We start from the raw sequence: 17,363 nt of genomic DNA on the forward strand, positions 1-17,363 counted from the left end.
AAGGCTCTGCTTCCACCGCCTTTTGAGGAAGAGAATTCCAAAGACTCACAACCCAGAGAAAAAATTTCTCCTCATCTCGGTCTTAAATGGGCGACCCCTTATTTTTAAACAGTGACCCCTAATTCGAGATTCTCCCACAAGGGGAAACATCCTGTCCACATTCACCCTGTCAAGACCCTTCAGGATCTTATATGTTTCTATCAAGTTGCCTCTTACTCTTCTAAATTCCAGCGGACACCAGCCTAGCCTATCCAATATTTCCTCGGCAGACAGCCCACCCCTTCCAGCTATTAATCTAGTAAATCTTCTCTGTACTGCCGCCAATGCATTTACATCCTTCCGTAAATAAGGAGACCAGTATTGTACACAGTACTCCAGATGTGCTCTCCCCATGCCCTGTACAGCTGAAGCATAACCTCCATACTTTTGTATTCAATTCCCCTTGCAATAAATGATAACATTCTATTAGCTTTCCTAATTGCGTGCTGTACCTGCATACTAAACTTTTGCAATTCATGCACTGGGACACCCAGATCCCTCTGCATCTCAGAGCTCTGCAATCTCTCACCATTTAGAGAATATGCTTCTTTTTTATTCTTCCTGTCAAAGTGGACAATTTCACACTTTCCCACATTATACTCCCACTCACTTAACCTATCTATATCCCTTTGTAGCCTCTTTATGTCCTCTTCACAAGTTACTTTCCTACCTAGCTTTGTATCATCAGCAAATTTAGCAACCATATCTTCGTTCCCTTCATCTAAGTCATTTATATAAATTGTAAAAATATGAGGCCTCAGCACAGATCCCTGTGCTACACCACTCGTTACATCTTGCCAACCAGAAAATGACCCATTTATGCCTACTCTCTGTTTTCTGTTACCGAACCAATCTTCTATCCATGCCTATCTGTCACCCCTGTAGACCATGAGCTTTTATTTTCTGCAACAACCTTTGATGGGACACCTTATCAAATGCCTTCTGGAAATCTAAGTACAATACATCCACCGGTTCCCCTTTATCCACAGCACATGTAACTCCCTCAAAGAACTCCAATAATTTGGTTAAATATGATTTCCCTTTCACAAAACCATGTTGATTCTGCCTGATTACCTTGAAGTTTTCTAAATGCCCTGCTATAACATCTTTAATAATAGCTTCTAACATTTTCCCTAAGACAGAAGTTAAGCCAACTGGCCTGTAGTTTCCTGCTTTCTGTTTCCCTCCCTTTTTGAACAAAGGAGTTACGTTTGCTATTTGCCAATCTAAAGGAACCTTCCCCGAATCTAGGGAATTTTGGAAAATTAAAACTAACGCATCAACTATCTCACTAGCCACTTCTTTTAACAGCCTAGGATGAAGTCCATCAGGACTCAGGGACTTGTCAGCCCGCAGCCCCAACAATTTGTTTAGTACCACTTCCCTGGTGATTGTAATTTTCTTGAGTTTCTCCCTCCCTTCCATTTTCTGACTTACAGCTAATACTGGGATGTTACTTGTATCCTCAATAGTGAAGACTGTTGCAAAATATCTGTTCAATTCATCTGCCATCTCCTTATTATCCATTATTAATTCCCCAGACTCACTTTCTACAGGACCAATGCTCACTTTGTTAACTCTTTTCTTTTTAAAGTATCTATAGAAACTCTTACTATCTGTCTTTATAGTTCTAGCTGGCGTTTCTCATACTCTAATTTTACCTTCCTTATCAATCTTTTAGTCCTACTTTGCTGCTTTTTATATTCTGTCCAATCTTCTGACCTGCCTCCCATCTTTGCACAATTATAGGCTTTTTCTTTAAGTTTGATACTATCTCTAACTGTTTTAGTTAACCACGGATGGCGGGTCCCATCCTTGGAATTTTTCTTTCTTGTTGAAATGTACTATTTTGTGTATTCTAAAATATCCCCTTAAATGTCTGCCACTGCACCTCTAATGACCTATCCGTTAACCTGATTTGCTAGTTCACTTTAGCTAGCTCTGCTTTCATGCCCTCATAATTGTTTAATCTACTAGTCTTGGACCCACTCTCCCTAAAACTGAATGTAAAATTCAATAATATTATGATCGCTGCTACCTCGGAGTGCCTTAACTATGAGGTCATTAATTATTCCAATCTCGTTGCAGAATACCAGGTCTAGTATAGCCTGCTCTCTGGTTAGCTCCAGAACGTATTGTTCCAAGAAATTATTCTGAAAACATTCTATGTACTTCTCATTTGGGCTACTTTTGCCCATCTGATTTTTTTCCAGTCTATATGTAGATTAAAATCCCCCATAATTATCGCTGTACCTGTCTGACAAACTGCCATTATTTCTTCCTTCATACTTCATACCACAGTGCGGTTAATGATAGGTAGCCTATACACCACTCCCCCAAGTGACTTCTTGCCTTTATGATTTATCATCTCTACCCAAACCGCTTCTACATCGTGGTCTCCTGAACTTAGGTCATCCCTCTCTATTGCGCTAATACCATCATTAATTAACAGAGCTACCCTTCCACCTTTTCCTAGCTTCCTGTCCTTCCTAAATGCTACGTATCCTTCAATATTCAGGTCCCAATCTATGTCGTCCTGCAGCCATGTCTCTGTAATGGCTATCAGATCGTACTTATTTATTTCTATTTGCGCTCTCAATTCATCGGTTTTGTTTCGAATGCTACATGCATTCAGAGACAGCACCTTTAGTTGTGTCCTTTTATTATTTTTATAACCTCTAGCCTTACCTGTTGATTTACTTTGATTTGTATGCTCTGTCCCTTCCTGTCACTTCCCATATTAATACATTGCTCTCTTACCTTGTCTCTACTCTTTGATTTACCACACCTTCCCAAATTTGATCCCTTGTCCCCACTATTCAGTTTAAAACCCTCTCTACTTCCCTAGTTATGCGGCTCAGTAGAACACGGGCTCCAGCATTGTTTAGGTGTAGACCGTCCCAACGGTACAGCCACCACTTTCCCCAGTACTGGTGCCAGTGCCCCATGAACCAGAACCCACTTCTAACACACCAGTCTTTGAGCCACGCATTCATTTCTCTAATCTTATTTGCCCTATGTCAATTTGCATGTGGCTCAGGTAATAATCCAGAGATAATTACCTTTGAGGTTCTGCTTCTTAATTTGGCACCTAGTTCCTCATACTGACTATAAAGAACCCCTGCAACTTTTTCCCAAAACTTTCAATCTGTGTCCCCTAGTCCTTATACCATTTGTTAATGGGAACAGTTTTTCCTTGTCTAACTTGTCTAAGGTTGTCATAATCTTGTACACTTCTATTAAATTTCCCCTCAATCTCCTTCGAAAATTTATGATCATTTCATAGCACCATTGCTGATTCCAGATTTTCTTTTATGAATTAAGTTTGAATTCCACCAGCTGCTGCATTTTCTCTCACTCACTCTCCCTCATCCATCTCTCTTGCATTCCTTTTTACATGCATGTTCTGTACCTCTCCCCTGTGTGCACACTGTGTTGTACTCTGTTCCATTCTCTTTTGCTCACGCATGCACATATCGATCTCAATTTTGAGCTTTTCAATTGTCCCAGCCTCAAACAACTTCTTGGGATAGAGTTTTCCAGATTTCCATTCCCCTTTGTGGGAAGAAGTGCTTCCTGACATCACTCTTGAACAGCCTAGCACTTATTTTAAGGTCGTGCCCACTTGTTCAGGACTTCCCCACCAGAGGAAATAGTTTCTCTCTATCTAGCCGATCAAATCCTTTAATCATCTTAAACACTTCAATTAGATTCCCTTTTAATCTTGTATACTCAAGGAAATACAAGCCTAGTTTATGCAACTGGTCCTCATAACTTAACACTTTTAGCACTGGTATCATTCTGGTGAATCTGGGCTGCAGTCCCTCCAAGGCTAATCTATTCTTCCTGAGGTACGGTACCCAGAAATGAGCACAGTTCTCCAGATGGGGTCTGACCAGAGCTCCGTACAGTTATAGCATAACTTCCACGTCTTTGTCCAACCCCCTAGAGATAAAGGTTAGCATTCCATAGAACCACAGAACAATTACGGCACAGAAGAAGGCCATTCACCCCAACGTGTCCGTGCTGGCTGAAAAAACTAGCCACCCAATCTATTCTCGCCTTCCAGCACCTGGTCCATAGCCTTGCAGGTTACAGCACTTCAGAAACATGTCCAGGTACCTTTTAAAAGAAGTGAGGATTTCTGCCTCCACCACCATTCCTGGCAGCGAATTCCAAACACCCTCTGGGTGAAAACATTTTTTCTCATGTCCCCTCTAATCCCTCTACCAATCACCTTAAATCTGTGCCCCCTGGTAACTGACCTCCCCATCAGGGGAAACAGGTCCTTCCTGTCCACTCTATCTATGCCCCTCATAATTTTTCACATCTCAAATAAGTCTCCCCTCAGCCTTCTCAGTTTCAGGGAAAACAACCCTAGCCTATCCAATCCTTCCTCATAACTGCAACTTTCAAGCTCTGGTAACATTCTTGTAAATCTCCTCTGTACTCTCCCCAGAGCAATTATGTCCTTTCTGTAATGCGGTGACCAGAGTGTACGCAACACTCCAGCTGTGGCCTAACCAGCGTTTTATACAGTTCCAGCATTTTATACATTTCCAGCATCCTATCCCTGCTTTTGTACTCTATACCTTGGCCAATAAAGGAAAGCATTCCATATGCCTTCTTCACCGCTCTATCTACCTGTCCTGTCACCTTCAGAGGCCTGTGGCCATGCACTCCAAGGTCTCTCACTTCTTCTACCCCTCTCAATATCCTCCCGTTTATTGTGTATTCCCTCGCTTTATTTACTCTCCCCAAATGCACTACCTCACACTTCTCTGGATTGAATTCCATTAGCCTTTTAAATTTTTTTTTTGTACCTGTCCACTAGCTTTTAGTGCAATTTGTACATGGACCCCTAAATCTCTCTGCTCTTCCACAGGTCCTAGAATCTCACTATTTAGAATATGAAGAACATTTTCTGCTCTATCTTTCTTGGGTCCAAAGTGGATGTCTTCCCTGCATTGAACTCCATCTGCCACAGTTATGCTCACTGGCTTAATCTACCAACAACCCTTTGAATTTTCTGCTTCCATATTTACTGTGTCTCCTAATTTAGTGTTATCAGCAAACCTGGATTTACATCTCGATAAAGTGATATTCTGAGACCCCAGTAGAGATCCCTGAGGGACATCACTAGTCACATCCTGCCAATTAGAGTACAGACCCATTATCCCTACTATCAAGCTGCTACTTCTCAACTTGCCCTTCAACATAGCGAACATTGTGATCAGCATTCCTCTAAAGAAACCAATCAGACTCAACTTGGATTTACCACAGTGGCCGAGTGGCGTAAAGGCACTTCCTTTTGTAGTACTGGGTTACATAGACAACAAGATTCCAGGATTGATTTCTGGCCTGTACTGAATTAACTGATTTTAAAAGAGGTGACAGAATGGATTCTACAAATGGCTTCAACTGCCCTTTGTTAGGGATCAGGGACCAAAATCAGCTTTCACTCTAGCTCCTGTATATGTACTACCACTTACCTCCCCTCCCGATGAGAAATGCATGCACATGGATGTTGAGTGAGGACAGAATTGGGATTGATTACGAAGCCATCCATGACTTAACAGCCAGTCAACATTTGCCATCCCTGCCCATACAAGAAGAATTGGTCTAAGTACTAGAGATCTGCTGAGACCCCAGCATAAGCCAATACCTTCCAAACTGGAGGGAAAAAAAGCAAGGAGGAAGACCACTTCAATACAAACCCAGTTGTGGTCATAAGAGCCAAATGGTGTCTTTGATGTTTTCAGATCAAAGGGTAATTTAAGTAACATTAACTTAGTTAAGTATGGCATTTATTTGGACAGTGAATCAGCTGGGTAAGAATCTAGCAACTGCAAAGTAGAATGCAGCACAACTACTTTGTCAAGTGACCTGGGATCTTTTACATCCACCTGAAAGGACACAATGGGCCCATCTCACTTAAAAGATAGCTGCGCTGACAGTGTGGCACTCCCTCAATAAAGCACTAAAGTGCTAGCCTAGATTATGTGCTAAAGTCTTTGAACTGGAACATGAACACACAACCTTTTGACTCAGAGGTAAAAGTGCTACCACTGAGCCAAGGCTAGCCTGTGCATTTGAAACAAGATGATTGAGTTTCGTCATAAATAAATGAAATTAGAATCATCAGCAAATGAGGGATAATAAGATGTTGCCAATACTCTCCTCTTCTGGCACTTCTGTCCAACAAACGTTGAGGTATTAGATTCTATGTTTTGCATCAGATTGCCAACCTATGTCTGGAATGTTGGTCAACTCTCCCACCATGTGTGTCATGTTCCAGCTGAAGGAGGCTATATCCATTCCTGGCTACACAGCAAGCACTGACAGTTCAGCCTAAATTCCACAAATGATTCAGTTATGTAATGTTAATCTCAGCAAAACACTACTGCATCAGTTTGACTATTCCCTTTGTAACACCAGCCAATCTTGTACTCTCTCTGATATGTTTGGAATGTAATGTGGGCTTGTATTAGTTCTCACTGGGCATTAGGTTGAGAAAGCTGCCCTCAACATCAAGGTAGCATTTGACTGTGTTTGGCACCAAGAAGTCTTGGCAAAACTAAGGCGAATGGGTGAAAGGGAAAACTCTCCAGTGGCTGCACTCATACTTGGCTGCTCATAGCTTCAAATATTCAATCACCCCAGGACATAAATGCAGGAGTTCCAGAGGGAAGTATTCAACCAGCTTCAGCTGCTTCATTGCTGGCCTGTCCTCCATCATAGGATCAGCTGATGATTCCACAGTGTTCAACTCTATTCATAGCTCCTCTGATAATGAAACAGCCTATGGCAGCCTAAAGCTGGAACTGGATAGTCTGCAGTGAGCTTCTCATCTCCCAACCTCTCAAAGTCACTCCATCATTTACAAGACTCAAGTCAGATGTGAGATGGAAAATCCAGGTGTAGTTGTATCAACATTCAAGGACCTCAATAACATCCAAGACTGATCAGCTGTACTGAAGAGTGCTCCTGCCACTGGAGTCAAATATACACCTCCTCCATCGCCAGCACATTGTGGCTGCAATATGCACAATTTACAGGATACAGTCCCCCCACCCATGTGACCTCTACCACCAACAAAAATAAGAGTAACATTGTGATGGGAACATCATCACTTCCAGTCACACACCATCCCCATTTGGACATATATTGCTGTTCCTTCATTGTTGATGGGTCAGAATCCTGGATCTCCCCACCTAACACCATTGTAGGAACAGCTTAGTCACATGGACTCTGCCCCCACTCAGTAGGCTGCTAACATGCCATCTGGTATAGAAACATCCCAATTTTAACTTCCACAATGAAAATAAAAATCAGGTTGTTTCTATAACAGACAGCTGAACTACAACTCCAGTCTTACACCCAGATAGAAAGATGAAAATATATCCAAGTCTTCTTATTTTAAAAGCTGAGGAGTTATAAATTAAACATTCTAATTTAATAAAATCTGCTGTGGTGATCTTTTGCCACTTTTTAATTTTTACTTATAAATAAATCTGATTCATCGATTAAATCCTGGGCTACAAGTTAATAGAGAGATTATCCTAACACGAAAGGGAGAGTTGTGCCATTTCTTGATCTGCGAATCAATACCAATTCAGATATCTTGAGTATAGGCAGTGAGGGTTCGCTTGTGGGAACAGTACTTGGCACTGAGTATGAGAGTAACATTGCCTGAAAATTGTAACTACAATAGGACTGTTTTGAATGGCCTCATTTCTTCATCGACTTTTCTAATATCCTTATTTTCATAAAATGAATGCAACGCCAGTACAATGACAGAACTTACTGGCAGAATATGTTCAGCATAGCGGAATATCTCACCTGTTCCATCAGGAGTTGATCTAACAAAGGTAGGTAACATTTTGAGTGTTGCTGTTGGATTCGTGTCTCTGCCTAGTCCTTTTTCCATCTCAGTCCTGAACCGTGCCATCACATCAAGTAGTGTTTCATCTGAGAGGCGTGCTGCATATAGATATTTGTCAATCTGTTGAAAAGAAAAGTGACATTTTCTAAGCTAAGAAAACTGATTGAACAAGAGGAATTTGAAACAAAATGGTGCGCTAATCCAGTGCATCGCCTGCTACTACAACATGGAACACAAGTGCTACAAATTTGGACTTGCTGTATATACCTTCTTGGGTTTGGTGGCATAAGTCTCTCCTTATGCAAGCTGAGCATTTTATAATTCTAGGAGTTGACTCACATTGCCCTACATCTGCTTGTGCAATTGTATAGTTCAGGGGTGCAAAAATAGTATCTCCCCCTTGTGACTCCAAAAGGATAATCATGTCTTTCACACATGTGCTTCTTCAATCTCTCTGAAGACAGACCAAGTGAACAGAAGGGCTGGATTTTAAGAGCCCACTGCCAATCTCGGCAGCGAGCTCAAAACATGGAAGCTTGTATGCGCGGCCCGTCCTCCCAGTTCCATTGAGGGGGCGGGCTATTCGGTCCTGGCAATGGCGTCAGCTGCCTGTGCGCAGGCGCTGGCGCCCTTTTTAAAGGGCAGCCAGCCCTGCCGCCTAATTTGAACACATACCCCCCAAAATTAAATAAATAAATTTCTTATGCGCCTTTCCCAAACCCCCCCAATAAGGATTATATTAACTATTGGCCCTTCCCCCCACCAAAAACACTTACCTTTTACATCTGGCCTTCCTCCACAAACTGCACAAAGTTTGAATTTCAACACTTCCCACCATCCCAAAGAGCCATTACATGTATTTGACGCTGTTCCCCCGCTCCAGATTGAAAATCCTACCTCCCCCACCACCCCCCCTTCCCCACCAGTGTCACGCCGCCTTTGCCCGGACGGGTAATTGAAGGCGCGGGAGTGCCAGCCACCGCGCCGAAGACCACAGCGGGCTCTCAGGATTGGAGGCGAGTCCACATTAATTTATTTGAATACTTTAATTGAGGTCCCGTCCATGGTGGGCCTCATCTGGACCTATCTTCAGCCACCTCCCCATTCCCCCCCACCCCCACCATGTATCATAACATCAAGGGCTTGGCAAAATCCAGCCCTTGATGTGTTGAGACATACAGAACAGCAAGAATTATCAGGCTCAGTTGATTCAAACAGTAATAACTTATCTTCATATAATAATACAAAATAAAAAACATGTCATGATTCCCACATCTTTGGGTCACTTCACTCAACAGCATGATTTCTGACAATGCTACCTTCTTGCAACATTTGTGGCCTGGGTGCCTCTGGAACAGCATTCTGTTCTAAAAATCTGCCTGTACGCTTGTGTCTGTTTGAAATTTATTTCTCAACGCGCACAGCCAGAGAAGGGATCAAAGAGTTTATAACACAACGAGTGCGAAGTGCTTTTCAATGGTCGGCACAGTCCAAAAAAAAACGATTATTCACAGTATAATGAAAAACAACGTAATACTAGCTCATTACCACCTAACAACCTATTGTCTCAAAGATCTTTTGTAAAAACTTGAGTAAATACATTATGCTTTTAAAAACCCAACGTTTTTAAAAGTAACTCCTTTTTCCAAATCCTCTGTGGAAAATAGTCAAAGGATCCTCCTTGTGACAAAGCAAAAGTGAAATTTCACTGAGCCACATAGCAAATTCCACTCACACTAAACGTCAGTGAACTTCTTGAGATTTAAAAAAAATTTGAAATTTGTCGTCCACCTTTTCTTTTGAAAAATAGCCAAATAGATTGTGTTAGCAACTAAGAAAAATATTTTATTGGCTAAATTCATAGCAGCAGGAGACCATTCAGCCCCTTGAGGCTGTCTACCATTCAATTAGATCATGGCTGATCTGTGTCTTAGTTTCATACCCCCAGTACCCTTATTGAACAAAAAATGCCCATCATTCTTGAAAGTTCCAACTGACCCCCAATATCCACAACTTTTTGTGCAAGCAAGTTCTAAATCTCCACTACTCTTTGTGTGAAGAAGTAATTCCTGATTTCACTCCTAAGTGAACTAGCTCTAATGTTAAGGTTATGGCCCCTAGACAACCCACTAGAGCTCATTTTATTAGCTCATCACTCAACTTTCCAAATTCATGGGAATACAAGCTTCCTCTATGCAACTCATCCTCATAATTTAACCTCTTGTATCATCCTGCTCAATGTGCGCTGCACCTCCAAGGCCAATATATCCTCACAAGTTGTTCGGTGCCCTAAACAAAGTACTCCAGATTGGACCTGAACAAGGCCCTGTTCAACTCGAGCATCACTTCTTCCCCTTTGTATTCCAGCCCCTTTCAGACAAAGGCTAGAAAGGTACACTGTTTCTCGGTGAATGGAGAGGGAAATTTGCAAGGGTTGGATAGGCCCAAATCTGCTGTAAATGGGGAGTGTTGGAGATCATGCTTCAGATCAGTAGGGGTGGGAATTTGTTCTATACTCAGTTGGGGCGAGGAAGTCTGAATTTACCCTCAGTGGGAGGATTGGTTGAATTGTTGCTGTGAAGGGATGAGGGTTATTATTTATATTTTTGTTGAATGGAGGGGTTGCTGTTGGACAGTTGCTGGTTTATGTACTGATTTCTGCAGAGTGGTAGGGGTCAGAAGGGACTGACAGAACATGGTGTGATTTCTGCTCAGTTGGGCTGGGGATGTTGTGCCATGCTTTATTGCTCAGTGATATGGATGACTGTACTCAGTAGGGTTGAGGGAAAAAGAAAAGGCTTGCATTTATATAACTCCTTTGACGATCTCAGGACATCCCAAAGCACTTTGCAGCCAAAGAAATGTTGTCATTGTTGTAATGTAGGAAATACAGCAATCAATTTACACATAGCAAGTTCCCACAAACAGCAATGTGATAATGACCTGATAATCCATTTTTGTGATGCTGATTTAGGGATAAATATTGTCCTGGGAGAACTTTACACTTCTTTGAAACAGTTCTCTGGGATTTTTCACATCTACCTGAGGTGGTGGGCAGAGCTTCAGTTTAATGTCTCATTGGAAAGATGCCCCCTCCGGCAGTGCAGCACTCCCTCAAATGATAGCATTGACCCTGACTTTTAAACGTTGATGAGACCCTGCATGGCTGTGCCAAGTGCCTCCCCAAAAACCAGAACCAGTGAGCTGAATACAGCAACGAGTACAAATGCATCGGAAGTGCAACAGAGAGTGTCCAACCATTTTAAACACCTGCCCCCATCTCCGTTGCTGCCAACCAGGCAGAATTAAAATCAGGCTGTAAGATCTTTTCAACAAAACTTCCACCAACAATATTTATACAAGTATTCATGGTGATCCTCAGCATAAAGGTTCATAAAGATATGAATCTTCCACACATATGCAAAGTCTAGATTTCTCCACCCAAATACAGCACTTTTTTCCAGTTACTGAGGGTAATCACATCATACTGCAGATTTCATTCTTACAGCAATTCATGTGCTACAAGGACCTGGAGAGGGAGGAACTAGTTACAGTTCCTACTTTGGTGACTCTGCTGGAAAGTCAATATGTGTGGATATCACTGATGTCAGGCTTGGCTGTGATGTATGTTGAATAACTGTGTGACCCTTGCCATGACAGCTTGCTTATTTTGAGTAACCACTTGAAGAAGGTAATAGAGTTCTATTAACATGGTGAGAGGCATACTGTGGACACCTGGTAGTGCGATGGCCTGGAGTTGAATAGGGTTCCAACTCTCACATCTAGGCTTTTCAATCAGGAAGGGTTACTTATGTGAGGCTGGAGAAGGTACATGGCTTTCATTGAATCCTAAACTATCAAGGTGGGCAGACAGAAAATTGCCAAAGGAAGAACATTTGTTTTGAGAAACTAGGGAAGAGGAGGCTCTGTTTCCAACTGGCAATTCAGTGAGTAGCTGGCTTGCCTCTGGGTCAGAAGGTTGTGAATTCTGGTTCTGGTTCCATTCAGGAATTTTGAGGTCATTACTCCATTCCAGTACGGTACTAAAGGGCAGATGTGGCAGCCTTCAAATGAGATGTTAAAACAAGGCTGGCCATTCTGCTGGTTAAGGTGATGTTCCAAATCTCTGCTATTCCCATTCTAACTCGCACCAAGTCCCATTAACCCATCACCCATATGCTCACTGATCTACACTGGTTCCCTGACCAACAATGCCTCTATTATAAACTTCTATTCCTTGTTTTCAAATCCCTCCATGACCTCATCCTTCCCTATCTCTAACCTCCTCCCGCCCTACAAACTTCTGAGATCTCTGCGCTCCTCCAGTTCTGCCCTCTTTTAATCACTCCACCATTGACAGCCGTACCTTCAGCTGCCGAGGCTCCAAGCTCTGGAATTACTTCCTTAAACCTCACTGCCTCGCTCTACTGCTTGAAGACACTCCTTATAACCTAGCTCTTTGGCCAACATTTTGGGCACCTGTCCTGATATTGACATGCGTGGCTCATGTCAAGTTTTGTTTCATAACACTGCTGTGTAGCACCTTGGGGCATTTTACAATGCTAAAGGCACTATATAAATGCAAATTGTTAAGTTAAAGATTCCATAGTTATTCACAGGAGTTCTCCTGGTGTCACTAAGACTGCCTCCTTCCACCTCCATAACATGGTCCAATTCTGCCACTGAACTCAGTTCATCTGCTGAAACCCTCATCCATGCCTTTGTTTCCTCTAAACTTAACTGTTCTAATGCACACCTGCTTGGTCTCCCATGTTCTATCCACTGTAAACTTGAGGTCATTCAAAACCTTGCTGCCCATGTCCTTACTTGCACGAAGCCCCATTCACCCATCTCCCCTGTGCTCGCTGACCTACACTTGCTCCCAGTTAAGCAATTCTTCGCTTTTAAAATTTGTACCCATGTATTCAAAACCCTCATGGCCTCACCCCTATCTCTGTAATCTCCTTCAGCCCCAGATAGCTACGCTCCACTAATTCAGGCCTCTTGAGCATCTCTGATTTTAATCCAGAACCATAGAAAAGTTACAGCACAGAAAGAGGCCATTCAACCCATTGTGTCTGCGGCGGCTGAAAAAATTAGCCCCCCAATCTAATCCCACCTTCCAGCACCTGGTTCATAGCCTTGCAGGTTACAGCACTTCAGGTGCAGGACCAGATTACCTTTTAAATGAGTTGGGGGCGTCTGCCTCCACCTCTGATCCGGAGAGTGAATTCCAGACACCCACCACCCTCATGTCCCCTCTAATCCTTCTACCTTAAATCTGTGCCCGTGGTAATTGACCTCTCCACTAGAGGAAACAGGTCCTTCCTGTCTACTCTAACTAGGCCCTTCATAATTTTGTAAACCTCAATTAAGTCACCCCTCAGCCTCCTCTGTTCTAATGAAAACAACCCTAGCCTATCTAATCTTTCCTCATAGCTGCAATTTTCAAGCCCAGGCAACATTCTTGTAAACCCCCTCTGTACTCTACCATATTTTTCCCAAAATATATTTGTTCATAAAACCTGTAAAATACATTACATAACAGTTAGAATTGGACATTATACCAAGTACAATACAGATCAGTTTATTTCAATACAGTACATGAGGTGCCTCACACTTGTCATTTCGGCTTATATTTACCATGTACATTTGCATTACATGTCAAAACATTCTCTGGCGCATACAGCCCAAGGGATTTTACACGTGTTCCAGCCCCTAGGTGTATTATGGCAGGAGGGCCTTCTACAGTGGCCTTTCCCTTTGGAGCCTTTGCAGCGGCTGCCCCAGGCTTTAGTGCGTCCCTCAGCATGTAGTCCTGGATCTTGGAATGTGCCAATCTGCAACACTCAGTTGTGGATAACTCTTTGCACTGGAAGACCAACAAGTTGCAGGCAGAGCAAAGTGCATCTTTCATGGAGTTGATGGTCCTCTAGCAGCAGTTGATGTTTATCTCAGTGTGCATCCCTGGGAACAGACTGTACAGCACTGAGTCCTGCGTTACAGAGCTGCTTGGGATGAAACTCCACAAAAACCACTGCCTCTCTTTCCAGACCTGCTTTGCAAAGGAATATTCCAGAAGGAGGCGGGCGACAGTCTCGTCCCCTCAAGGACAGCGTGCAGAGGTGGTGAGACTCCGGGCGTACTGAAAGGATCTGATGGGGAGGGCCCTTCTCACCACCAGCCAAGCTACATCTTGGTGCATGTTTTAAAGTTCTGGCAATGAGGCACTCTGCAAAATTAGTTTGGCAGTCTGCTCAGGGCACCAGCCGATAGGATCCACCATCTTCTTTTCCCACAGGGCTTCAAGGACGTTACTTGCAGAGCACTGACTGATGGATTTGTGGTCAAAGGTGTTTTCCTGTACAAACGTTTCCTCTACCATTGGTGGCCATGCCTTCAGCTGCCTGGGCCAAAGCTTTGGAATTCCCTCCATAAACCTCTGCACCTCTCTATCTTCCTCCTTTAATACACCTACCTCTTGTTTTTGGAGACCTTTTTGGCTCAGTACCATATGTTGTTTTATATTGCCCCATGAAGTGCCTTGGGGTGGTTTGTTACATTAAAGGTGCCATCTAAAAATGAGTTGTTGTTATTGTTGTCCTGGACAGCATTCCTCACTCAATCAACACCTTGGCACAGTGGTTAGCACCACAGCCTCACAGCTCCAGTGACCCAGGTTCAGTTCTGGGTACTGCCCGTGCGCAGTTTGCAAGATCTCCCTGTGACCACGTGGGTCTCCGCCGGGTGCTCCGGTTTCCTCCCACAGCCAAAGACTTGCAGGTTCATAGGTAAATTGGCCATGGTAAATTGCCCCTCATATAGGTAGGTGGTAGGAGAATTGTGGGGATGTGGTAGGGAATATGGGATTAATGTAGGATTAGCATAAATGGGTGGTTGATGGTCGGCACAGACTCAGTGGGCCGAAGGGCCTGTTTCAGTGCTGTATCTCTCTGACTCTGACTCTATGACTCCAAGAACAGACAATATGAAAATGTATTTCATTGCACTGGATCTTAAGCCATTTTTCCCTACATAAGCATTTATACATAGTTTAAATCAGATTCTGTACTATCATTCTCTCAATCATTGTTTTGAACAATTATTGGTAGAAATGGCAATATAAAACTGAAAAAAAAATTTACTTAAAGAATAGACCCAACTGTATATATAGCCACTGTTAAAACATCCTGTATTATGCTTATTCAGAACAGAGCACCATCTTTGGATGAGTTCAGGCATAAATTAGGAGGTTAAAGTTCAAGCAGCTGAATGGGTTTTCTGCACATTTGTGCAGAGGTCACATTGTATGTAGGAATCTCAAAGATGCAGCAGCCTATTATACAGGAGGATATGGATACAACTGCTTGAGGCCAAGCCACATCAATTGTGTTGGCTAATTGGGCTGAGCTAATAAATGCGATCACAATTCGCTGCTTAAAAAGATAGCAGTAGTGGGGAATCCTCTTTCTCCATTTTGTGTGCGGGTTTATTAACTAAGCAATAGCACCATTTTGCATATAGGTGAAGAAAATAGTCTGATTTGAACAAATGTAATTATAACCTGTGTGCTACAGGACAGTGAAAAAGCAGGTTAGTTGTACTCATCTGTTACTTTTCATAGAATTACGTATCTACAACAGCTTTTTTAAAAACAAACTGCTAGGCCTGAAAGAATAGGATGAAATGGCCTACTTGAAAGATAACTGGCAGTGAGATCCTGCAGAGAGGTCATCATCTGTTAAAAGGTGCAGGCAAACAGTACAAAATATTTCTGAAAATACAGTAACCTTTTCCATAAATGCCTTTTGTTCCCACAGTTAGTTTACAGAGAACCTTATGTTACTGCTTTGTAATATTCCTGATCATATTTTCGTTGCAGACACTAGGTTAAGGAAATTCTCGAATAAACAAAAGTATTTCACACCCAGTTTTCACATTTTATACCAAAGAGCATAACTACTTAAATTGATATACAAAGTACTGCAATAGCTTTGCTAGGGAAAATCAGCCAGTGTTGATGACTATATTGTATAATTAATACCAGATTAGTTAATAAACCATTAATAACAGTGCTTACTTGTGTGCCCAGTACTGAAATAATTTTTGTTTCTTATTTAAAGCTTTTTTACAGGAACCCCAGCAAGGCCTGGGTCCAGGGCACCTATAAAATTGAGAACGATGAGAGCCAACAGAAAAAAAAAGCTGAAGATTTTAAATTTCAAAAAATGACAATACACACATTATTACTGTTGATTTCCATCAGTCCCCAAATTAAATAAAACAAAACATCCACAATATAACAAATGTAAAACAGCACTCTCTGTATAGCATGAATGACACCACCATACTGGTTTCAAGGACACTGCAGTAAGAGATTCGGGAGGCCATTACAAATCCTTTCAGAATTATATTTATAGATCAGACTACACAAGTACCACACATAAATAGAACACGTGAAGTCCATTTTGCACAGCAGGTATACCTTCTTAGCTCTTTTGTATCTTGTCTCAATTGTTTCCTTTTAATGGTACATTTGAGTAGATCTCATTATCCAAACTGTTTAAATACAAAAATAGCACCAACAATATATGGAATACGGTAACGTTAAACCACATGTGAATAAGGAGGCTCACCTTTTTGACTTGATCAGCCTTTAATTCTGTGAAGAAATAGGCCAAAACCTGTGCAGCTATCATTCTGTCTGGAATTCAGGAAACAATTCACACACAGGAGCTTCAAAGAGAGTGCTGGCTGCAGCTGCAGCAAGTCCTGTGTAGCTTTGTGTAAGTATACAATCCTTCTGGCCTCTACTGAAATAAACGTGCTCAGTTATTTTTTCAAATGATTCTAAAATCCTACACCCATGAGGACTTTTCCTCGTGTACAATGCTGAAAGATGCAGTAGTCTTTTTAGTATGAAATGGCAACACACTGAAACCAACCACTTCCTGTGTTGTAATCAGCTCACTGGGAGAACCTTTGCTGCATAAGGAAAGAAGCAGAACACTTGAGCTCTGACTGGCTACACCCACCTTCCCCATACAGGAAGCTGTGTGGGTGTGGGGAGTCCTGTATGTAACTGAGGCATCATGGCACGCTCCTCACGTCTTCAAAATCAATTATTTGACCTGTAACTCCTGTGGTACGAAATGCAGAGGTCACTTATTCAATTTAATCGTGTTCTTTAAATAATAATAGTCAAATGAGCCTAACAAAGATCATTATACATTATGGTATTTCTGTGAGTCTGATGCATACTTTGAATATAAAAGAACCTTTCATCATAAATAATTTAGCATAAATTATTTCTTCACCCCCTCTATCCCATCCTACTGAAAGTCTACAGTTCTGGGGAGGATATTTTATTGAGCACTATGATTCAAGTATTGCACTTTATACTGAAGTATATCTTTGAGATTGCAGAGTAAAGCAAGTT

General features: G+C 42.1%; 1 protein-coding gene across 1 annotated transcript in view; it reads right to left on the minus strand.

Annotated features, from left to right (window-relative positions):
• hk1 (hexokinase 1) overlaps positions 1-16,953 on the minus strand; it is a 122,489-nt gene extending 105,536 nt beyond the window's left edge. Inside the window, exons 1-2 of the mRNA XM_068052394.1 lie at positions 16,561-16,953; positions 7,882-8,044 (exon numbers count right to left, since the gene is read on the minus strand). Coding sequence (XP_067908495.1) covers positions 7,882-8,044; positions 16,561-16,623 — 226 coding nt within the window. The 5' untranslated portion in view covers positions 16,624-16,953. The remainder of the gene's footprint in view (positions 1-7,881; positions 8,045-16,560) is intronic.
• Positions 16,954-17,363: the final 410 nt, after the last annotated feature.

The sequence above is a fragment of the Heterodontus francisci genome, chromosome 20 (assembly GCF_036365525.1).
Source record: "Heterodontus francisci isolate sHetFra1 chromosome 20, sHetFra1.hap1, whole genome shotgun sequence".
Taxonomy (NCBI): domain Eukaryota; kingdom Metazoa; phylum Chordata; class Chondrichthyes; order Heterodontiformes; family Heterodontidae; genus Heterodontus; species Heterodontus francisci.